At 41.1% G+C, this 24581-nt stretch overlaps 1 protein-coding gene across 1 annotated transcript; it reads right to left on the bottom strand.

Moving 5' to 3' along the window:
* Positions 1-7: 7 nt before the first annotated feature.
* On the bottom strand, positions 8-4381 carry chgb (chromogranin B). Its single transcript, XM_074684666.1, has 7 exons — positions 4224-4381; positions 4017-4063; positions 3815-3905; positions 1876-3451; positions 1560-1659; positions 1271-1381; positions 8-365 (listed from the first exon to the last, which is right to left on the bottom strand). The coding sequence occupies exons 1-7, from the start codon at positions 4267-4269 to the stop codon at positions 285-287; spliced, it is 2052 nt and encodes a 683-aa protein (XP_074540767.1). The 5' UTR covers positions 4270-4381; the 3' UTR covers positions 8-284.
* Between the last annotated feature and the right edge of the window lie 20200 nt (positions 4382-24581).

The following is a 24581-nucleotide window of genomic DNA, read 5'->3' as shown; positions in this document are numbered from 1 at the left end:
GACAATATTTCAGATATGTCTCACATGTATATTATTTATATTATTTTTATAGATTCCCTTACTGTATATTTACAAACGTCAAAATCATTCCCATGCGGATTAATTTGATTACATCAAAATATCACAAGTACAATGATAAACAGGTTGGTAAACGGTTTCTGGCAAGGCTCCAGGGTTCTTAGTCTTATTTTTTTTGTCGTTTTCAACACTGTAAGCACACATAACTGGTAGATATACAGTTAGACATCAGTGTTCAACCACTGGAGGTGACATGAAAAGCTGGCTTATGCACTGTTGTCATGCAACTTTGCAGCAATCTTCTGAAGCTCCAGGTCCATCGCTGCGAGGTTTTCCAGCTCTTTCTCCTGAAAAACATAAAAACGAACGTCAGCAGCTGAATCCCACCATTCTGTTTCTGCCAAATTTTAAACAACCTGCTTCTAACTCTGCATAATTTGGGTAAAACAGTTCTGTATCCCTCAAGTGGCGCAGCAAAACGCCTCTTTCACCCTAATTTTGTTTTTCTGCTTCTGTTGGAAGATAAGGAGGTCTCTGCGGGCCATAGCTCTTCTTAATGGGAGAATTATGGCTTTGACTGCTTGAGGAAGAGATTATCATGAAGTTCTTGGTGTGATAACTACAGAAGTCATAAAAAGCTAGTGCTTAAGTGCAAATATAAACAAGGGGACTAACAAGCAAAAGCTGAAAATGATCTTGGGTAATCAAAACAGATAGTGTGTAGTCAGAGGTTAGGATGGAGGCACTACTCTCCAATGTACTGGCTGCATTTTGTCTGTATTTAGGGAGTGCTCATGGGGAAAGTTCTGGATATTAATTGGCACTAATACATATTTACTGATGCTTTCTGGTTCTGAATGCTAAATGCTAACACGCTCGTGTAGAGATGAGATTTCCATATTGAGGAAGGCTTCTTTTTGCCCCAGTGAAACAGTGTTGGAGGCTCTGGATTTGCCTCATGGCTGAACAGGGTCAACTGAATACATCTTCATGCAAAGATTGGCATAAGATAAGGTTTATGCAGCATGAAACATTCACATGGTTTAATTCTCAAAGCCCTTTTTTGATAAATTGTAAATTTAACTGTAAGATCTGCATAAAATTTCCTCTTTTTTTGCCTTGATTCCACTTAAAATGTGTGAATTGGTACGAAACTCTGCATTTCGTCGACTGGCTGCACACAGCAGAATGTATGATATGCACCACTCTGTATCCAGTGGTCTTTGTGCAGTGAGTGGGAAGAGTTTTTTACCTCCTGTGCAGTGAGTGCTTTCTGCTGTGTGCTCCTCTTTGCCTCCTCTTGGTTGGCGTGGTTGGACAGCTCATTTATCTTATAGCTCAGCAACTTGGCCAGTTCATTCATCTGAGCACAGAAAACGCAGAATCATTGTACATTTTCACAATCTATAGGATCCACATTTTCTGGTCAGTGAAACATGAAACTGAATGGATGTTAATGCAGTTAGTTCTCTAAAAACGTGTTCTTCAAGCAAACTGAACATTTAAGACTGTGTTTTTATTTGCTCACAATGTTGTTTTACCTTGTTTGAGGTGGCAGCATGCACATCTGAATCCCTTTTATACCAGGCAGGATGGTAGAAACCTCTGAAAATCCAAGGGTTGCGCTTTTCTGCCAGATACCTGAAAAACAGCCTCAATTAAAGCCTGTTTCACCTGCAGTTTAGCAGCACATGTACACTGTTCAAGCACTTTGTTCATAACTGGAGCAATATTGAGTTTGGATCCTTGACTATTGCAGACATGTATCATTTAACTGAGCTGTCTTGAGTTCAGAAGTATTAATTTAAGGAATAATAGTGGATAAATGTGTTAAATGTGGGGATGTAAGAAAAGTACCTCAGAGAGTCCTCTTTGTCCTGTCCTCCATGTTTGTCCGCTTCTTCCTCCTTGTCCTGTCTTTTATCAAAGCCCCAGTACTCCTGGCTGCGATCCCCTTCATCTCTCTCCTCTTCAGAGTGCTCCTTATCCCGCTTGTGTCTCCTCTGGTGGTGTCTTCCAGCTCTCCATTCTCTTTTGTCCCTTCCAGTGTCAAAATCCCAGTATTCCTGGCTGCGTTCCTCATCAGGTTCTTCTCTGGCCTCCTCAGACAGCTCTTCATCCCGTTTGTGTCTCCTCTGATGGTGTCTGCCTGCTCTCCAGTCTCTCTTGTCTCTTCCAGTGTCAAAATCCCAGTATTCCTGGCTGCGTTCCTCATCTGGTTCTCCCCTTTCTTCCTCTGAGAGCTCCTCATCACGCTTGTGTCTCCTTTGATGGTGTCTGCCCGCTCTCCAGTCTCTCTTGTCCCGTCCAGTATCAAAATCCCAGTACTCTTGGCTGCGCTCTTCTTCAGGGTCCTCTCTGGCTTCCTCTGAAAGCTCCTCATCACGTTTGTGTCTCCTCTGGTGATGTCTGCCCGCTCTCCAGTCTCTTTTGTCCCGTCCAGTATCAAAGTCCCAGTACTCTTGGCTGCGCTCCTCTTCAGGCTCTTCTCTGGCTTCTTCTGAGAGCTCCTCATCACGTTTATGTCTCCTCTGATGGTGCCTGCCTGCTCTCCAGTCCCTTTTTTCAAGACCCCATGACTCCTGACTGCGTTCTTCCTCAGGTGCTTCTTCTGAGAGCTCCTCGTCACGTTTGTGTCTCCTCTGATGGTGCCTGCCTGCTCTCCAGTCTCTTTTGTCGAGTCCCCATGATTCCTGGCTGCGCTCCTCTTCAGGCTCTTCCCTGGCTTCTTCTGACAGCTCCTCATCTCGCTTGTGTCTCCTCTGGTGGTACCGTCCTGCTCTCCAGTCTCTTTTGTCCAGACCCCAAGACTCCTGGCTACGTTCGCCATCTTCCTCCCCTTCCTCTCCACGTTTACTGAGTTTCCTGTAGAAGTAGTGGTGCAAGGGACTCCATTTGCGCTTGTCCCTCTCCTCTTCGTCTTCGTAACCGGCCCGCTTGTCAAGACCCCAAGACTCCTGGCTGCGCTCCTCTTCTGGCTCCTCAGTGTCATCTCCTAAAGGTTCCTCATCACGCTTGTGTTTCTTCTGGTGGTGTCTTCCAGGCCTCCAGTTCCTCTTGTCTCTGTCCTCTTCTTCTTCATCGTCCGATCTCTTGTCCAACCCCCAGCTCTCCTGACTGCGCTCTCCATCTTCCTCTTCTTCTTCTTCTCCTCGTTTGTGTTTCCTCTGGTGATGCCTTCCAGGCCTCCAGCCGCTCCTCTTCTCCCGCTCTGTTTCTTCTCCTTCCTCTTCGTTCTCGTGTCTCTTCTCCTTCTCGTCACCAAAGCTCCAGGATTCTTGGCTGCGCTCGTCTTCTGGGGTTTCTCTTTTTTCTTCCACTGTTTTCAGAAGAGTCTCGATGTCTTTCACATCCGCTCCTTTTGCCCCGGGCACCTCAAGTTGACCTTTGACCTCTTCAGTGCTCTTCTTGTCCAGTGGGGCACGTTTAACCCCTATTAGAGATCAGAGGAAAGAATCAATCATGTAACTAAGCTCTTAGTGGCAGTTTTTGGTAGGTTGCGAATTTCTCTTTTAGGTAAAATCCAATCACTTGTTTTGATTTTAGTTCAGTATGAATAAAATTTATCCAAGAACAAAGGTCTGTGTTTTCAATAGTTTGTGTAAAAATATAAAAGATCTAAAGGCTTGATACTATTTATATCCCAACCCAGTTGCCAGGATATTAAATATATGAACCAGCACAATGTCTGCAGGACTTCACAGCCCAGAGATGCTGCATCAACAGTATCCATAATGATTTAAATCTGCCTGTTTGCTGTCTCCATGCACGCTGAAAATTCGCTCATGCTGCAAACCTGCTTGGATAATGTCTTTGCAGTCCTGATCCAGCTGAGAGTCCGGTTTGGATAAGGCTTTGGAGAGAACTTCAACCAAGCAACGAGTCACCTGAAACGAAAAAAGCACCAAAATATGCTCTAAATGTTGCTTTTTGATGCGTTTAATTTTGCATCGTTGTTACTTCAATCTTTGACATATCTTTAAGGAGTAAAAACTTACAACATCCTCCCTTTGCCCTTCTTTTCCGACCGGAAGCGCTAGATTTTCTGCACAAACAAAAGCATTTGTTAGTATGACGTAAAGAACTGAAGCAGAGTTGAGCTCAAGTTCAGGTGACAACGCCGTCCGTGTCTCTGTCCATGGTCCTGAACTGCGCTCACAAACTTACAACACTCTGCAACAAGAAGCCACGACTCCTTCACCTACCTGCCAAAAGACCCACAACCGCAGCAAACACAAAAAGTAGTCTCATCTTGGCGAGATAAAAAAGGTAAATCCGTGAGAAAAGCAGGACAAGCACCAGCTCCCGTCCACTCCGCAGCGGCACGAGAGAGGTGCGCTGGTTAGGGCGCGTGCTGCTCTGAGGACTGGAGCCGAGGAGCGGCTTTAATAAAGAGAGGAGTGGGCGCGAGGAGCGTGGGAGGAGGGCTTAAGGCTCTGTTAATGTCATGACTCATTAGATCCGCAAAGAGGGTGTCCTGAGTGAGGTTTGATGCGTGCACAATGTCGACATTTTTCGGAAAGTGAATTAGTAATCTAGTTAGTGTCACGGTTCATTCAGGTGATAATTTAATAGATGTAAGAGACGGGTGGGAGGGAGGGGGGTGTTTGTTTTTAATGCCATCATGTGCCTGAGGACAGGACAGATAGGTGCAGGGGGTGGAGAAAACATCACGAAGCTACTTTGTAAAGATTTAAAACATTTTTTTTTATTGTCAGACCGATGTTGATTCAGCTCAGCCCCCGGAGTTAGCTGCTGCTATTGAGATTAGGATAAAATGAGGATAGATAAGACAAACTTATTGATCCCCTACAACGGATATTGTCTGTTTACAGCAGCGCAACATAATCAAAAAATAAATAAAGAAGTTAAAGGTGAAAAAAAAAAAAACATTTTCAGGAAAAAGGAATGTGCACTGTTTACTAAGAAAGAGATATTCTGCTACTTAAAAAGGGGTCTCTGAACATTGCAGGCTTACTGCATTGTATTGCACTATGTTGCATATTTTTTCACTATGTAATGCTCCTTTTTTAATGGTCTTCTAGAAAAGGCTTCCCCCAGTCTCTAGCTGAAGTTATGTAATCTCCCCTTATTCTCGACTGCAATGATGCCCTACATTTCTTGTTTACTTGTATGATTTAATGTAGTCCCGTGTAACAGATATATAAAACATGTGAAATCAGCCATGATCAGCCATGGAGCCAGAAAACCCAGAGTCACAATTTAAAACTCCTAAATAATTCATTCAGCCCTCAACGCATTGCAGCCAGTTTCCCATGAGCTCCATCCCCAGTTGAGACACTGGTTAATGTAGAGACCAGAGCCATTCATTTTTGTGGTAAACACACAAATGTTCATAGAGTATTGACATTTTCATCAGTTCTTTTCAGTCTTACAGGTAAAGTGGTTACAGCTAAGAACAGTATATAAGACTACATCTGCTGAGAACCAAGTAAATTCAGCTCACTACAAAACATCTGTAAGGGCTTGTGTGACTCTACGAGCTGGGACAAGACTCAGTTCTCAATGTCAGACTTTTCCTTCTAATCCCCAGCTTTCCATAAAACTAGGTTGTGCATGAATATGCGTATCTTAATCTGTGACTGCTGCTGTCTTGGTAACAAACAGAATAGATTGGGATGAGCTGACGTGTGCAGTGACAGAGCTCAGACTCAGTCGTCTCGGCTCAGCTTGGCTCAGGACATTCAATCTGACAACTGCTGGCATCTTCTTTTTCGGCACTTTGCATGTTCCTTGTGGTGCAATTTGTCCTTCCCTTAAGCGTATGTTTTTCATCCTAAAGTAAGAAAAACAAGTCAAAAAGTGACCTGTGTATGACCTTTTGAAATGGGCTACAGGACCACTCCATATACTCCAGTAACAGGCCTCTGTGGATGCATACGGGTGAAAATGTTTACATGGGATGTTTACACAACAAGCGCCGACCTTTATGTATGGCACAGTACATTCAAACTCAATCATGTCTTGGAAACCACACGCCCAGAAACTGCAACAGCTGCAAGCCAAATGAGAATATCGCGCTCCATAAATCTGCTCCCTCCACTCGTGCCTCACATGCCTCCACGTTCAGCTTCTGACATTCATCTTCGTTACAGCGGACAAGCCCCATCATAGTAACTCAAATAATTGCTGGTCAGAACATAAAATCTCTTACGTCAGGCATCAAGGCAATGATCCAGAGCAACCAGTGAACCCTGTCCTGTGTGTGAATGATAGATTATTACTTGTTTTGTGCAGCAGCAACAGCAGCAGCAGCAGCAGAGTAGCAGCGCTCTGCAGTTTCCTCTGCTGTCTCCAGGGAGGAAGTCATGTCTGTGACTGAAGCTCAGTTCTCCACAGTGAGCCATCCAGCCACTAGATATCAGAAGCACTGAAGCACTAAATTATACAAGTCCCATGCTCGGAACAATGTGTGTCCATGGACTCCTTTGCACCCACATGTGATGCTATGTGTGTGTTTTTGTGGCCTCACTGCCACAGCTCCAGGCCTGATTAATATTTTATTGAGCCATGAAGATATAGAAGCTTACAGAGAAGAGGATTTGAAAGGGAAAGCTTCAGACAGGATCCGTGAGCATGACTCTGTGTGATCAGCCCCCGTCTGCACAAACACAAGCCCTTTTATCCCAACTATTTACATGTATGAACAAAAGAAGAGTGGCGGAGGATGAGCACAATGTACAATGCTAAATGAAAGCCTCGGCTGGGCTTTGATCTCCAGTGGGCGGCGGGGACAGGCTTTATGTTTGGCTCCAAACCAAAGAGAGACTTTGATGGTGGTCAAAGAACAATGAGGGAGTCTGCGTGTGGTCATTTGTGGTCAAACACACTTGTTTTTAATCACACACTTATTTTGATATCTGTGAGGCCAATGCATCATAGAAGAGACGGTTTTCTTTTTCTTTTTGTGAACCATTTGTTATTAGACAAGCAGAGTCTCAGATAAGAGCCAAAGTTCAAACTAACTAGCAAACATCTACAAATCCCTGATCTCTAATGCAGCTTTTTGAAAAACCCTACCTGTCTTTTAATATGATACTCACAAGTGGTGGCTTTGGCTTAAAAAAGGATTTAATAAACAGAACTCTAGAGCAAACTTTTTTAAATTTGTCTTAACTTGTCTCCAAAAATAAAATAAAAGAGGATCCCTTGGGAGTCCCTTGTGTGTGCTGTTGTTTTTGTGATTTTATCAGTAATGAAAACAGAAAAGGGTTAGATAATATCACGAATGGAGATTTATATTTGCCAATGAAATGCCTCTCCTTCCCTCTCTGGCCTGTAGAGTCCAAGGTTAAATTTCAACCATCTGTATTTCACATCGTTTGTCATAGACTGGGTTAAATCTTTTGCTCTTGTTTCTTACTCCAAAGAGATGACTTTTGCTGTTCCCCTAACTTCCGCAGCCTTTTGTCTCTTTTTAACATTTAACACCATCATTATACTAGATAATGCCTGAGTGGATACACATCCATAGTTTTTATACCCCACTCTCTGGAAACAGTGAAATTAACTGCTGTTGTCTTTCCAAGACCTTGACTTAATGCCAGATAAGTACCATAGTTAAAAGTTGCAAAAGCACAAAGTAAACACAGAAACTGGCTTTACTGTTGGCAATGGCAGCATATGTCACAATGATGAGCGCATTGTTTTGTGTTCTAGACAGCCCAAAGCTTACTCCATTAGCACTTAGACCATACTTATTCTTAGATAATGAGATAAAGTAGTTTTTTTGTGATGTTAAAAAAACAGCTAGAGGGAGCATGGCAAAGACGTTGGGGTCTTGGAAAAATGCTTGTAGACTACTAGGTAGAAAGAAGCAGTAAATGAAATATTTGCATGTCCACTTCCTCGTCTGCTACCCTCAAAGCTTAAAGGTCCCATATTCTGCAAAAATCACTTTATTGAGTCTTTTAGTAAAATTTGTGGGTCTTTGGTTTTCCTCCCAGTCCACAAAATATGATATTTAATGACAAAACCTGTATTAAGTAGTGCTTGTTAATGTAAAATCCTGTTTGATTTTGAAGATTTGCCGACATCAGCAATTCCCTGTTTTGATCAATCAGCAGCAAGACTGACCTGATTGGTCCGCACCGGAGCAGATACCCCCGAACCCCCGCCCACTCCTCGCCCTGCTGCTGGAAAGAGGAGTGTGGCTGTTTTTGGCTGTAAACAGCCACATAGTTCCATGCACAAGCTTCCCATCTCGGAAGAAGACAAGACTAAGTGTCTAGAGTTCATTTATCAAGGAAATGTTCCAGCTACACTCAGTAAAACTGTGCATGTGTGTGCTAGTCACTTCACCGCTGACTCCTTTTCCAAATTTGGACAGTACAACAGAGGGCTAGCAAATAGACTGGTCCTGAATCCAGGCGCATTATCAACCATCCACCAACAAACTTCGGACCCTGGAAATGTGAGTATATTATAAATGCTGTTAGCTGTGGAGCAGATGTAAGAGCTTTTCCTCAGTGTCCCCCCATGTCTCTGTGTTAGCTTCAGGATGCTAACTCTAGCTGCGGTTAGCCTGTTGTTTTAGCCTGTAATGTTACGGTAAACAAGCTTCGCTGTTTTCTAAACATTGTGCACTCGGAGCTTGTGGTGCCGCTCTCAGTGATGCGGAAGAGCGGAGCGGTGTCAGCGGTGGCTCATTTACATATGAAGCCCACGCCCACTAAATCAGAGCGTTCTGAACAGAGGGCCTTTAAGACAGATCTCCTCTCTGCCTGTTATTGAGGAACAAATATCAGCTTATTTGTGAGCTAAATAGTTTAAATGATAGAGATTTTAGTAATGTTGCATAATTTTGTCAACTAAAAAAATTATGATATCATTTTCAAGCTATTATGGACACTTGTGCTTCCTCATACCATAAAGGGAGCTGGTCCTGAGGTGTGAATAGCAAGCAAGACTGTTCCTCTCCACTTTTGACCAGAGAATGTAGCTTCCATGCTTACCAGAAAATACAATCTCTGATACCAAAGGACACTTTGATGCTTTGTCTCAGTCAATCGTGAAAGGGCCCTGAGAAGTCACCATGGTTTCATTTTAAGCATGCAGTAAGTTTTTTCTTTCTTTCTTTCTTTCTTTCTTTCTTTCTTTCTTTCTTTCTTTCTTTCTTTCTTTCTTCCTGCATTTGAGGGTGAGCCAATGAACGCTGTTGACAGACGATGTGATGTTGTGTTGGATGTGATTTAAAGCCTTTTAGGTGACTTTTTCTAAAGAGTCAGAGTCTGAGGACAGAAAAACCAGTCAGCTAGAGTGACCATACATCCTTTCTCTGCCCAAACATATCCTCCTTTTTGGTCATAAAGTTGTCAATTTTTAGTGCAGCTGATGAAATCATAATTTTTTTTTTCCACTTAGAAACATTATTCTTGAATTGCAAAACTATTTCCTCACCCAGTCCCTTGCTAAGTGGGTGCTGGCCTCTTCTCATCTTTACTTCTGAGAGACTCTGCCTCTTAGGTTTTATTTTTTTTTATGCCCGGGCATGTTGCTAACTTGTTGCAAATCATTGTAACTATCTAAGAAATGTTCCTCCAGGTGTTTATTTCACAACTTTTCCAGCATTTTGTTGTCTCTGAAAAATAGGGTGAGCATACTGTTCAGCTTTAAAATATATTATGTTGTCCTTGTACTTTTTTCAACTGAATATAGGCTTTCTATGATTTGCAAACAATCATATTCTGATATGATCAGAATTTTACACTCTATCTAAGAACTGAAGTTTGCTAGACATGGCTCACACATCTGCTTAGCTACAAGGGTTAGCTTTATGTTAGCATGTTTATTTACACACTGTGATGGTCGACATGATGAAGAAACACTCCTAGCTGTGTCACCATATTAGTACTGCATGTTAACACAGTTGGTTAGACCAATATGTGAGCATCAGAGCCCAGCTCAAAAAAAGAAAGAAAAAAAAATTCATTAATGACCATCTTCAAAACGTTAGCATATTCATGTTGTTATTGTGACCATGCTAATATTAGCATTTAGCTCAAAGCCTCACAGAGCTGCCAGCAGGGGCTGTAGACTCGTGCTATTGTTTGTGAAGTAGTGTTTAAAAAAGGAGAGAACAGACAGCAAAGAAAGGAAAGTGTGCTTCCACAGGATGCAGGTGTCATTACAAAGCGGCTGTAGTTGTTGTTGCTGCATTTATCAAGCAGGCAGACAGGAGGCTTGTGCTCTATACGCCAAACAGTAATGCAACAATGCTGCTTTGTGCTTTTAGCTGTCTCAAGAGAGCAGCCAATAGGACCCTGAAGGCCAGCGTGGGATTGAAATAGCCAATATAGAAGTAGAGTCCCTGATTTATTGTGCAATACACGGTTTGAATAGCCTTCATTAACAGATAAGCAGGTGAGGGCTAATTATAATGAGTTCTACTTAATTACTGGATTTGCATGTCAAATTCTTTAGCTCCTAAAACTCTCTTCCTGCTTGATAATAAAAACCCTCTTTCATGAAACAGCCAAGTTTAGAAATAAAATAAAATAGCCTTAAGTGTTGAAAAACACATATTATTAATGTGATCGTGGGTGTGTCATTGTGAATCAGTGCATGCCAAAGGTCTTTAGTCATCACCAATGATTGTTGTTTTCTTTAATGTATTCTGGATTTAAGCAAAAACTGTTTCAGTTCTGTAAAATGAATAAAGGTATTGTCCCTAATGAGGTCTCTGGAGAGGAGAGGATGATGAGTGCAGCTGGAGATGGATAAATGTGAATAAATTATGAATGGAGCAGTACAGTCAAGACATTATTAATATTGTGACAGCCAAAAAAAGCACACTAATCTGAAAGGATTAATGGTTTTTAAGGCAGTTATAAAAAAGAAGCTGAGGTAACTCTTTGTTTTGGTGCAATTTAGGCAAAATAGTGATCTTAACTGTCATTTTTCTGTGACTGCATAATATTTGGGGATATTCAGACACACTTTCTTCTCCTCTTTGACGGTGCCACTTCCAGCATGAATTCACTCCTGAAGATCTCATCACACCCTTTGACATTTTCACAGGCCAGGCCATGAGTCATGGCAGATGTCAACACCCATACATCCAGCCAACACACCCTCAGCCTGTCTGCTTATGGATGTGCTGCGGCACTTACAGTGCTGCAGGACCAGCTCATCTTAATGTGGTTAGCTGTTTACTGAAATATTAGTCACACACAAATGAATGACAGCTCTGTACACTTAACACTGTTGGAAAACACCTAAAGGCATCCAAAGAAGACTTTTAGTTTAATACACAAGAAATCAATAACGTAGACCTTCACAAGTGTAATTTATCTGTCAAATGATTCATTGCTGTGCACAGGGATTGTACAGTTTCATCAATTATTTGAAATTTTAATTTGTGTCCAGTCAAATTCAATTGATTTCATCTTTATGCTGGTTTTGTCCCAGTGTCTGCGTTCATTATAGTTGCTACAGGTCCTTGGGCTGGTGGGGATTTTTTTTTTTATGATTAATGCAAGACGTAGAAATACAGAGTTTTGTTTTTCTTGACTAATGCATGCCAAAGAAATACAGATTTTTTTTTACTCAATTTATGCAAACCATAGCAATATAGAGTTTAAACAGTCTCCACTTTTGATAACTTTAAACAGTGTATTTTAGAAAATAATTCAAATCAAATAGTAAAGTTTTACTTTAGAAGCCCATTATGGAAAAATATACTCTTTAAATGTTAAAGACACCAAGCAATAGAAAAGTTATCTTTTTCACAAGTATTTTTTACTTCATCTTTAATGTTCTAAAATATGTTACCCATGATTTAAATCCATATTATACATGTAATAAAAATGGCAAAGCTGTCGAAGTGTTTTACAAAGTTGTAACTTTTTTAACCCACAGCAGTTGATCAATTTTCTGCTCTTTTACTGGGCATCAAATGATCTAAGACACATTTTTTTCATGTGCATGCTTGAAAGCTGTATAGTGAGGCACTAAGTTTTTTTAAACAAATATTTCTATATTTATGACTTAATACGTAGTCTTTTTAAAAGTCTTTAGTACAACTCTAAAACCTCAGGCCATTTTTTTATCGACTGTGCTGACCACGTAAGCACACAATATTTGTGTGGATGGAAACGTTACGTCTGTTAAAAACACACGGGAATTTATTCAGGAACATCAGCACAGGATACAAGAAAGGTCATAGTCGTTAAAGTTTTGCAAACAGCTTTGTGTTCATCCAGGGTATACGTACTTAAATACTTGAAGCTGATTCAGAAGATAACTTTTAAGGGCCTGCAAAAAGTTGAACTATGACCTCATTTGGCCAACTTCTCAAACTGCCTCCAATATGAGAAGCTGGCTTGAAAAACTACTGAACGGGTTGAGAAACTGGTAGAGTATTTTGTTTTTTATCTAATTATCTTCATGAAAGAGCTCAGACACAAAGGTCCTCTTTCCCAAATTATTCCAGTTGCAGTTCTTCATCCATATTTCATCCCCCTATAAACACAACAAAAGATATGACGCCACAGAACAGCGAATATTTACCAACCCTGTGTACCAGACCTCTGCAGTGAATGAAAATTTAATGGCACCGTGTTGCTGCATATGCTTCTCTCTTCAGGGTTTTCATCATGAGTATTGATTTCAGCGTGTTAATGCAAACTCGCCCCATTAAACAACTCAGCTGTGGAGAGGCACAGCTGTGAGGACGATCAATACAAACTACCTACAGGATAACTCAAACAGTTTATTAACCTGTGAGGTCAAGCAGTCAAATTCATGCCAGAGCTGAATCAGTTTATAGTTGGTTTATATGATTCACCATCCGGCAAAAAGGCAGAGGACTTTCTTCCTGTTATCAGGTTGTTGAGATGTTTGGACCACACCTATTGCTAACAGGTGCATAAACTCCAGTGACACAGACAAAAAGAATTCATAGGGTAACTTCATGGATTAAGCATTGGTTATAAAAAGCTCAGGAGTCTCAAACTTTGCACCGTCATAGGATGCTACCCTAGCTATCATTCAATAACACAGGACTCCATCTCTGAGGTTGGACAGGTGTAAAAGCATGCCATGATACGTTTTATTATCCACACTAAAAGTTTAATTGGTAGTTTGATTTAGATACACTTTTTGTTATACTGATTAAAATGAGCTTTATGTTCTGATGGCAAGCAATACATGATGTGTTCTTAAATGAGAGCAGATGATATTCGCTATCTACAGCAGGAGAAAACCCAGGAAAACATCAGCCAATCATATCGATTAGGATCCAATCTGTTAAACCAATCAAATCCCATACTGCCGTTTTGCCCTCCTCCTGCGCATGCATTTCACCAACACGCACTGCCCCAGACTCAATGCGTGTTCCTAAGTTTAGCAGTGTACAGGTTCGCACTCAGCGGAGGAATGGCAGAGAAACTACCCATAACCCGATTACTAGTAACCACTCCACCAGCTAAACAGAGCGAGGAAAGAAAGACGGAGGCTTTCTTTTCTTTTTCTGTTCCCCTGCCTCTAACTACTGCCCATAGACTGTATAAAACATAGACGTAGTCTCGCCGACGTCACCTGTCTGTTTCTAAAATGCAAAATGAAGCACATCAGCTATAGCGACCATATCGGTAGTGGCAAGGGCTTTGCCTACAGCCATGGGGCGCCTGTCGGTCACTTGACCCTCAGCTGTGCCTCTTATTGGGGGAGCTTGCGATCCTAATATCCTCTCAACGGCCGAGTCAGAAAAAAAATACAGTGGGTGCTGGTAGTAAAATTAGCGACTCAGACAGGAGACGTTTTTTGAACCAGGCTGTAAATAGGTTAATTTCTGCTTTGAAAATGGCTTTTTTTGACTTGGTGTGTATGTGACCTCCGGTACTTCTGGAGCCAGCCTCAAGCCAACACTCGAGAAACAGCAGATTTTAGCACTTCAGCATTGTCTCATCTTCTTAGACTGGAGTTTCCGCTTGCAACTGCCCCTCTTGCTCGACCTCGGGCATGTCCTCTCTGACCCGATGAGGTACTTGGCTCTGGGCTGTAGTCTGGATCAGAGTCTAACAAACTCTCACCACAGGGGCTCTGACAAGCAAGAAGAAATTTGATATGTAGTAAGTCCTAGAGAAAATGTACACGTACTATTTGTATTATAGCTTTACTCCTGATATCATGTCACAGGTAAAAGTGGATAATGCTAGCATGACAGTTGCGAGAACTAACAAAAGTCACTTTTGTGTATTTTTTTTAGCTTTACGTTGTAACATTTTGGTGTTTCCTTACCTCTAAATAAGACATGACTCGATGTAGCGCAAAACACAATATGATGTGCTGAGTACGTCTTTCTGTCATTCACAATCATAGTCGCTAATCAGTGGCGCTCGTGCATGTGAGCGGGGGCGTTGCTTTAGAGGGAGCTCCAAGGGGAGGGGGAGGAGGGGCTAGACAGAGTCCTGACAAGATGCTACATTCAAATTCATGCTAGTTTTTCAAGACCGCCAACCCTGCCTTCAATGTAAAAGTATAAAGACAGGACTTGAAAACCTTTGGGCAAAATGAAACCTTACCTTCTGATCCATCGTCTTGGCTTCACCTCTCAAATGCACTTTAGGCTGCTAGGACAGGTCTTCCTACAGCCACAAATTCTGTTTTTCTTTACTTCACTCAGTGCTGATTAGCTTTTGTTTCTGTCACACAGCAGCTGCCTTTGTCTACATGACCATGCCAACATGAAGTCAATGTTCCTTCTAGAGAAAACAAGTCTTTAACTCTCACTCTGTTTCTTCTTCAAAGAAACATGTAGAGACCCATACATTTCCCTTCTATAAATTGAAATACACATTTTAAATGTATTCTGTGGCTGCACAGACAGGTCTGTGTGTACAAGAGCTTCAAACGCTGCCTGTAAAGCGCTCTCTCACTAATTAGCACAGGCTTTACATGTCATTGATTTTTTTCACCTCTAATTGCGGCTGGAGAAAGAGACCCAGGACATGTTGCTGTGTAAAACGGCAATTTACTGTTAATCATCCCATTGGCTTTAGCTTGTTTCAGCCTTTGTTCTTCACTTGGGAATAACCTGCATTGCATAATTAGGACAAGGCAGTTATGGATGAGGAACCTAAAGCTACCTGCAGGAACAACCTTTCCCCCTCAGGCTGACCGGTGAGGTGACAATTGAGCAGACGTAGAGATATGATTCATTTAATTGTCTCAGTCTGTCATATTGGCATGTTATCAAAGATGATAGATGCTGCCTTGAAGCCTCCTTCCCTGCTGTGACCTTCTGTTCTTTGGTTAAATTGACACTGATGTTAAGCGTTCTTCACAGGCGCGTTGACATCAAACGGTATGGAGTCAGGATTCAGACAGCTAACGGAGAGAAACTAGATTATTTTGTTTACATTCCCTCTCAGGTTCAAAAGTTTAAAGGTTGTCACTTGTTGCGAAGCTGCACTTTGAGTTTATTAGGCAGACGTTAGATGGAGCCTGAAGGCTGACTCCACAGTGACATTCACTGAGGCCTTTTGGTGTGATGTGTAACCTTTTTACAGTTTAAATAGCTAATCTTGTTATGCTAACACAGCTGGCACCTATTCGCTTTAGATTTGCTTAACATGAGGTTTTGGCTTCTTCTTTCCTTCTTTTTTTTCTTTTTACATCTATGTATTGATGTAAAATAAGGATTATTTTTTTGCATGTGTTTACAGAGGAATAGTGAGACCCATAGAGTGTAGGAGAGAAGGAAACTTCTGTGTTAACTTGAGATCAAGACAGACCACAAGGAACTTGATGGTAAAGATAAACTGTGACCCTGAGAAGCCCCGGCTGTCATGAGTCAGACTTGGTAATACCAATATATAAGGACCTTAAAGAGTCAGAGGACACCAGCTGATCACACACAGTATTTCAACAATTTCTGTCAGTTTTCAGAAGTTGAATCAGACGGCCAGAAAGACTTCATGGATGTGTGCTTTCACAAAAAGTGCTCGACTCACACTGTTTTTTGTTACATCATGGCAAAAAACATGATCCTAATGTTATGTTTGAACCGCTGGTTAGTGTGCTGCAGCCAGGAATAAAAAACAAATAAATGGACTTTCTGACAACAAGCGATACACGGACACATTTACATGGTAATTGAAAGGTTGGGTTGGAGTTTCAAGACTGGACGCTGGACTATTTTGACAAGCTGAGGGGCGATGCCCTGATGCTTTATGTGAGTGCATATTCACCTCTCAACAAACCTCTACACTCAATCCATGAGGGGCTTGCTGCCTCTCCCTGGTAATCCGCCTCCACTGGCCCTGCCTGGCTGTTCCCTGCGACCTCATCCTCGACCCCCCGACCCATGTTCCCGGAGGTCTCCCTGGGGATAATGAAGGGGTCGAGGAAAAAGAGGACCGCAGAGAACTTCCGTCTTTTCCCTGGCTCTGCCCCTGCCCAGCTCCTTTTTTCCTGCTCCTTCCTCCTCTCTTTCAGGTAGGTGTCCCTGAGGCTCTTCCATCTTTTACGACAAAACTCCACTGAGAAAAACACAGTTGGACTCAGTGATGACCTGTGCAGGCAAATCCAGCTGGAAACGAATATTTACAGAACTTACTTTCAAAACCTGTCTCCTCAGCGACTTTCACCCAAGCCTGCTCCTTTTTGTTCTAGTAGAAACACACGTCGTATTGTATAACTCTGGATAATGACACACCGTACAGATTATTTTCTCCTCCATCTTTCGGCCGGGTTGGAGCTGGAGCAGGTGGTGGGAGCCTCACACGTCATCAAATCAATGATGTCTGGGGGGATGTCATTGCTGATTGGCTGCTGCGGGACAGCCTCACGCGAATTTGCGTCAAAAGTTCAATATTTTCAACTCGAGCGTAGAGGTGTTTGACGCCCCAAACGTGCTGGATGCTCCAAATGCGCTGGATGCTCCAAATGTGCCGCTTCAAACGCGTCCAACGCACCGCATGGGGCAAACCTGCATCTAAATGTGTCTTTGCATTGACTCTATATGTAATCTCAACGTGAATTCGTGTCCAGCGTGGCCATACCATTACGCTTATCATTAAAGGTCATATTGCAGGTTAAAGACGACTATTAAGAATTTGATAGGAAAATAACTTTAAAATAATATCCTGAAAGAAATTCCTAAATTAATAAACCATACAGTCTCCTGGAGGCGTTTCAGTGTGAGTTTTTGTACTTTTGTGTTAAAAAACTGTATTTGAATGCGACGTCACATTTATGAACATGGATCAGACTGTCACTCCTGTCAGTGAAGAGGAAGAAAATCTCAATTCCTATCCACAAGATGGTCCTCAGGGTTATAATTATGAGCCTGTTAGGAAAGATGTAGACCAGGAACAGGGGAGGATTGGGGGTAATAACGTCCGTAGGAGAGCAGTGGAGTTGTGGTGTGAGGAGAACCAGAGAATGAAGCAGGTGTCTCAGTGAGTGAGTGCTGTCAGATAGTGATTTGTAGCCTAATGCTGTGTTCACATCAGCGTATTGATAGTTTGAAATCAGCTACACTGACTTAAAAATGAAGTGGTACATGTAAGAGCTGATCGTACAGCAACGTGCTTTGAGCCGTCATGATAAAGCCCATAGAGAGAAAGACAGAGGTCTATCAGAGTCTATCTACTAATCTACAGTCATCCTGTTAAGCTAGTATTTCTGCAGCCATCCATCCAACCACATTTTAATCATCTGAATGAAAAGTCAAATCAAATAATACTTTGGAAGAAACAAACAAAAAAACACAACCCGAAATTCCTGATCTCACTCATGACACGTTATTTTAATTGGTTAAAAACAGAGTTAAGGAAGGTGAGTCCCTTTTGCTACATCATATGTTGGGATACTGAAAGAAGAGCGTTTTGAACAGCTTTACCCAAAACAGCCTCTTCCTCTCTAAATTTGTGCCTTTTTTCATTGAATAGCATACAAAATCAGTGTTTGACTTATTCTAGTGCTGTCAGATGATTTTAGGTGTTAATTTACAAAAAAAATTAACCTGCAATATGCCTTTTAACAAATACTTCACAGAACTCTGTTAAATAAAACCCGAACTGTCCCTTTATTGAGGGGAGACAATAACTTATGAGCAGGGCTACAACAACAAAAGCAAGAGCTGAGATCTCTTTCTGAATACAGAGACTGGATACAGTCCAGGTGGACATCTGTTTCACTTGTTCACTGCTTACATAACAAACCTGTTTGTTGTTTTTGTTGTGTAAATTGATGGTTAATTATTCAAGACACATGATTTATGCACCCTCACATGAGACCATGTTTAACATCTGCTAAATTGGATGCTATTCAGTATGTTTGAGCGTACTGCTGGACAGTATCTCACTGGGAAACAAAGAGACAGATGCAAAACATAAGGGAAGCGAAGAGGCTTACAATTAGATTTTAGAAAGAATGACTCACATCTCTATCTGTAATACAGCTGGTCTGAAAAAGACTTCTTTCAGTAAACTTAAGTATTCTATTGTGGTGGCAAACATGTTTATTATGAAAGGCCACATCTTTCTTTACAAAGACACACACCCACTAGTGTCAAAACCAATGCCAGTTAGGAAACAAAGTTTTCTTTTATTTTCTCACCTTGACTTCACATCTGAAAGGATTGATGCTGGCACTAGTTTGCTTTAAAAAGGTCTGAGTCCCCCGGCCTGAGACAAGTATCATCCAGTCAGCCGTTAATCAGATTCTCTCTCAGCTGGAGGAGTTTGTGCAAGAAAGACGTACATGCATGGATGGAGCACAACTTTCAGATCTTCCTCAGGCGAGGTCAGTCTGTGCTGGTCTGTTCGAGCAAAGACATGGATGTCTCAGTGCTCATGGTTATTTCTACAGAGATACATCTGAAGTGAGTGCATGGTTTAGACATGACAAAACCTTTGCCAAGAGAACAACAGTTAATTTCCCTGCTGTTCCCCGTAGATCAGGGGTAGGAAACCTTTTCCATGACTTGTGCCACTTCAAAATACACCCTTGCCCAAAGTGCCAAGACTTGATTTTTTAATTAAATCATAGACAGAATGGCTTTCCATGCTTAGCTATGCAGTGAGAAATGCTATAACTTCCTCCCATTGCGTGGTTTTTAACAGCACAGAAAGTTTTAGTTCACATACTTTGCTAACACAGTTTTCGTGTTTGGTCTCAAAAAGACTCTTCCCACTTGATGTCGTACATACCACTCTTTCCCAGAAAAAGGTACATATCACCAGATCTCTGGCCATCTCTGGCAATAGATCCATACTCCCTTGTCCTGCTATGTTGGAAAAAATGACCAGAACTTGGTTTGTTTGCGTTGATAACGCCGCTACATGGATGCGTCTGCGAGCTAACAGATTGATGTCCCAAGCGATTTGTGGTGACACACTTGCAAGACACATTTGCGCACTTGTAACTATGGGCCAGTTGTTCAAAGAATTTAATCCGGATCAAAATGATCCAGATTTGGAAATCACATTTCTCGCTATCCAGGATCAGGTAGTCTGTCTCAGTTTTATGCCGTTTTTTTCAAAGCACTATTGGATTGGATCACCCTTATCCAGAAACACAGTTTTTAGGATTACCAAATCTGGATTACCAGAGCTCTAAATGGGACAACATATCATAACGTGGGCTACCAGCTCAGTAAAAAACAACAGGTAGAAGAGCCATTGGGTCATTGTAAGTTTTTTTTTTTTTTTTTTTTTTTTTTTTGAGAAAAAACAAAAATAGCATAAACATCCACTTCTATTTTTAACTTATTTATGACCCCTTATCTGAGTCACAACAAATGAATAATAAATATAAACATAAAAAACACAAAGTGAATATTTTTTTTTTAAAAAAGTCTGAAATGCTCAAAAAAACAACATATCCAAAAATTAGCAAAATTTTGAAAAAATGTTCAGGGTTCATCCTCCTCTGTGAAGGAGAGTCCAGCATTTTTAAGTTCTGTGTTTAGAAAGCGGATCTGAAGTTTTTCTCTAGTTTGCTGCAGTTTGCTCAGCTTGATTTGTTCCTCTGCCAGGAGTATCTGGGCTTCTGCTCTCTCAGTTTCTCTTTGTTTTACTTTACTACACTGAAAGGCTTCATTGGTAGCCTATCTAACTTTATCTACTTTATCACTGTAGTGGTTAAACCAAAAAAGTGCAAAAAACAAATAAAAGTATCAACACTTAAATGTACAAATGTTGTACTATTTGACCAATACTAAAGTTTTACTACATTTTCTTCCTGAAATCCACCTTGAAATCCTACCCTGTGTTGGGGTCAGGATAATCCTGTTTTTTGGATCAAAGTGATCCTACTGAAAAGTTCTGAACAACACAAACTGGAGATTTGATCCGGATTAAAACTGGAATTGTATTACGTAATTGTATTACATACTCTTATCCGATTTTGAAATCCTTTTTTCCCTTTTGAACAACGCATTTTCAAGATTTAATCCAATCAATCAAATAAACAAAATCCAAATGGATTACCTATGAATAACTGGCCCATCATGATTGAAATTTATTATTTAACATTGTTTGTTAAATTTTTATGTAAACGCAATTATAGTGTGCACAACTTCTTGTTAAGTGTTTAGTAGAATACAACATAGAAGTTTAATTATCTTATTTTTTTATTTATTATCTTTTTTATTTATTTTGTCCTCTGCCACATTGTAATTATTCATGGCGTGCCAACATTAATAGCCTCGTGCCAGCAATGGTCCCCGTGCCCTAGACTGCCTACCCCTGCTATAGATAATTTTAAAGACCACCTATTTTAAATGTACTTGTATGTTTGTTAGTAAGTCAAAGAATGAATAACATGCTGCACAGTGTGTTTTCTGTGACACAGATAATGAAAAAAACAGTGTGTACTGCAGCCCCAGTGCCATGTGCTGCCACCAAAGTCTTCACGAAGAGTCTCTTACCACTCGTTACCTCAGGCTCACCTGAGAGACAATAGCTGGTGCTGGTTAAACAAATACTCTATGTGCTGTGACATCTGCTGACCCAATGTTCTTTGCAGAGCTCAAACTCCATGTTTACATCTCTGTATCCTACCTCTCCCTGTCAGAGAGTGTCATGAGCTGTTTGTGCCACTGAGCAAAATGATGAGCGGATTTGCAGCACAAGTCGTAGTCAGTGTAGTCAAACGGGGTCAGTGCTTGTTGGGTTGGGGCTGAGAAACTTCTGGAAGCCTTTTTTTTTTTTTTCTGCTAAGCTTGCTTTTTTAGCAGCGGTTACAGAATAGATTATTTCCACCCTAAACACAGAAAAAAAAAATCTCATTACTGAGCACACTTCTGCTTTTCCTGCCCTTGAATTAGAATAATAGCATCTGCAGGCTCTAAACATGAAAAATTAACCTGCTCTCTCACAAATAGTAAAGCAGTGTTATCTACACAAATGTCACAGGAAGTTAATGATGTGTTACATCCCAAGCAATGACATTAAAATAGTTTTCTGCTTCAGATTATTAATGACTCACTCCTCCAGCACAGAGTGGTATATTTTAGCGTTATTATAAAAGCAGACACTTCCTCAGAGTGCTTGCTTGTGGTGCTCTGTTTCACTTTGTTCATCCTCTCTTTGTCGCAGATAAGTGCTGTGTCATTCTGACCCGGTTTTATCCTGTTTCGACCGGTCTTATTAATTTAACTCAGTGAGAGTAAGGAGGCAGTCGTGCTCATCCTCTCCGTGGGATTAACTGACATAAACTGGGGGAGTAACCGAGTCTGGGTTACCCTGACCTGACAAACCCCGACCAGAAACGAGTGAGGAAGAGAAGCACTTCAATTGACCCTGTTACTCTTAAGTTTGGTTATAAAACTTGAGAGCTGTGTGTTTCCACATGATAATTTGGGCCGCTACACCTGCCTCGTCACATTTATAAGCCTCACATAGAGAGATTTTATCAGTCCTCCACATTCTCTCCTCTCTTCGAGCAAGGCAAACATCTCCTCTTTGAAGGCCCAAATCTCTTTATCTTACCATCTTACCACTTTTGCTCTGCCTACTGAGGCTGACAGTTTGAGGTAAGCGCTAAATGCAAACCTTGATCAGACAAACCATCGTGCTGAGGCTGTCAGCGCTCTCTTTGAGCTCTTGCTTAAATTTCCATTTCTTCTCTTTTTTCTTCAACATGATGTGAGTAAATTTTTAAAAAGTACGCTGCCTGCTCTTCTGTAGGAGAGGACATCTTTATTAAACTAAGGAGCCAAGAAAACCATATATCCCACATCATCCATCAATCCATAAAGAAATCTCATTTAAGTTATTCCTTTTTTTTTTCAACAGATCTAAACCACAAGATTTAATCACCTAAACTTGTGGCCAATTTAGACAATACCATTGTAATAATATTTATTAAAGATATACTGTATGGAGTTTTTTCACCTGAAACCAATGATCATTGTTTTTTTAATGTGTAGTTTTCTGTAAAACTTTTAATGTTCTGCCTGTGATTAACTTGGTGAGTCTTATTATTTTGTGGAAACATACCACTTTTACTCCTCTACACCTGAAATGAATAGAATAGAATAGAATATTCTTTATTGATCCCCCTTGGGGGAATTTTTTTTGCCACAGCAGCTCACGAAAAAAGCGCAGTAATGCAATATCAATAAAAATAGAATAATGATAATAGAATATAAAATTAAAAATCTGAAGAAGTATAAAGAATACACTTTTCTCTTACTCCACTCTTCTTAATGTGCTGGTTACTTGTGACTTTTTTCTTTTCTAAAATGTGATACACAATATAATAAACAGTCTTTGTGTAGCTCTGCATGTAGTGTGTCTGAATGGTGCTGCTGTACCTGTATGTTGTGTGTCTCCACAGTTCAATGCAAATCAGATGTTGTGCAGATCAGGATGCGTACTGAATTGGATACTTCAACAGGTACTGACCATAGATTGCAAAAAAATGGACGTCATCTTGTTCAGCTCGAAGTGAGGTCGCCACAAAAAACGTCTTCTACAGGCTTCTGTACATGTGTACTTCTTGTGTGTTTTTAGTGTTGTGAGCTTTACTGTTGTATTTTTACTGTTGTTGTGGCTGGCGATCATGATGCCAAAGGCAACTTTCCACTGTGTTCCAGACCAATGGACAATAAAGTCTTCTATCCTTTCCTATGTGCTGTCAGTGTCTGGTAAGTGTCTGTGTCAGCCCTCTCCTCAGCCTGTATGTTGATGTTTTGGTCGTCTCTGGACATTTCTGGGTAGTAAGAGTGGTTACCTTAGAAAATCACAGCACACCAAGTGTGCAAGTTGTGGAAGAAGCTATCCCAAGTGACTACGAAATAGTATGGAGCAAGAAAAACAACCAAAGTGAAATTAAACACCAAAAAGATAAGGTTTTTTACTAAAACAAAAATGAAGCTTGGCTCGACTTCCCCTCGCTTTCCAGCACTTGGAGAACAGCACAGGAAGTAGAGCGACACAAGTTGGCTTTCTGCAAACCAGGTATGTGTCTAATACCCGTGATTAGCTTGTGCTAACATGCCAAGTCAGGTGCATGGCTCTTTAGTCTCTCCCAAGAAACGTGATGCTACAGGTGGTTTCCAGGCTAGTGAATGTGTTCACATAGTAACTGTCGGAAGCTGTGGGTGTGCGCTGCTGCTGGCACTGAGCCAAGGAGGAGGAGCCCAATTTGAATGTTGTGTTTACTGACAAGTAACAAAAATTCCTGCAGATCCTACCTTCAGGCTTGAGTTTATCAGCTGCAGTCATTGTCATGCCTGAGACGCAAAAAATAAAGACACTGATTTACAGGACACACACACACACACACACACACACACACACACACACACACACACACACACACACACACACACACACACACACACACACACACACACACACACAGCTGAATGTGGTAATGAGTAACAGGACATAGTTGTGACAAAGAGACACAGGTGAAATGAGGATGCAATATATATATATATATATATAAAACAAAAACAAAACAAAGCTACAACTTAACACTGATTTACAGGACACACACACACACACACACACACACACACACACACACACACACACACACACACACACACACACACACACACACACACACACACACACACACACACACACACACACACACAGCTGAATGTGGTAATGAGTAACAGGACATAGTTGTGACAAAGAGACACAGGTGAAATGAGGATGCAATCAAAGAGAAGGGAAACACCCAAGAGCAGGAAGCAAAACTTAACCAAAACACACAGGGAGCAAGAATAAAACACACTAAAGACTCAACATGCATGAAAATACACACAGGGACTACTAAAACACAGGAGGCCAAAGTCTACATTATGATTGCTAAGATACAATCAGAGAGGAAACAAAACTGCCTCATGACAGGGATCACACCACATCAGAATCATTGTGTGTTTCTGCCTTATGAAGAGAGGTACGGTGTACACTAACGCTCGACACTTAATTTCCATCTCCAGACGCCCTCCTAGATGCCCTCTATTGAACAGACAAGTACATTAACAAGGACTCCACTTGGACTCCATGGAGATTCTTCTCTAAAGCAACACAAATTACCGTGGTGCTATCAAGAGCAACATCACACAC

Source organism: Halichoeres trimaculatus, unplaced genomic scaffold, assembly GCF_033239565.1.
Source record: "Halichoeres trimaculatus isolate MK-OKI-2021-1 unplaced genomic scaffold, fHalTri1.1 fHalTri1_scaffold_13, whole genome shotgun sequence".
In the NCBI taxonomy this organism is placed as follows: Eukaryota; Metazoa; Chordata; class Actinopteri; order Labriformes; family Labridae; genus Halichoeres; species Halichoeres trimaculatus.
This window is presented reverse-complemented; position numbering and strand designations above follow the sequence as displayed.

Excerpts from the sequence above, each read along its gene's own strand:
- chgb (XM_074684666.1), bottom strand. The coding sequence starts at position 4,269 with ATGAGACTACTTTTTGTGTTTGCTGCGGTTGTGGGTCTTTTGGCAG. Across the intron at positions 3,452-3,814 it reads CAAAGACATTATCCAAGCAG|GGGTTAAACGTGCCCCACTG; the intron begins GTTTGCAGCATG and ends GATCTCTAATAG. Across the intron at positions 1,660-1,875 it reads GACAAAGAGGACTCTCTGAG|GTATCTGGCAGAAAAGCGCA; the intron begins GTACTTTTCTTA and ends GCTGTTTTTCAG.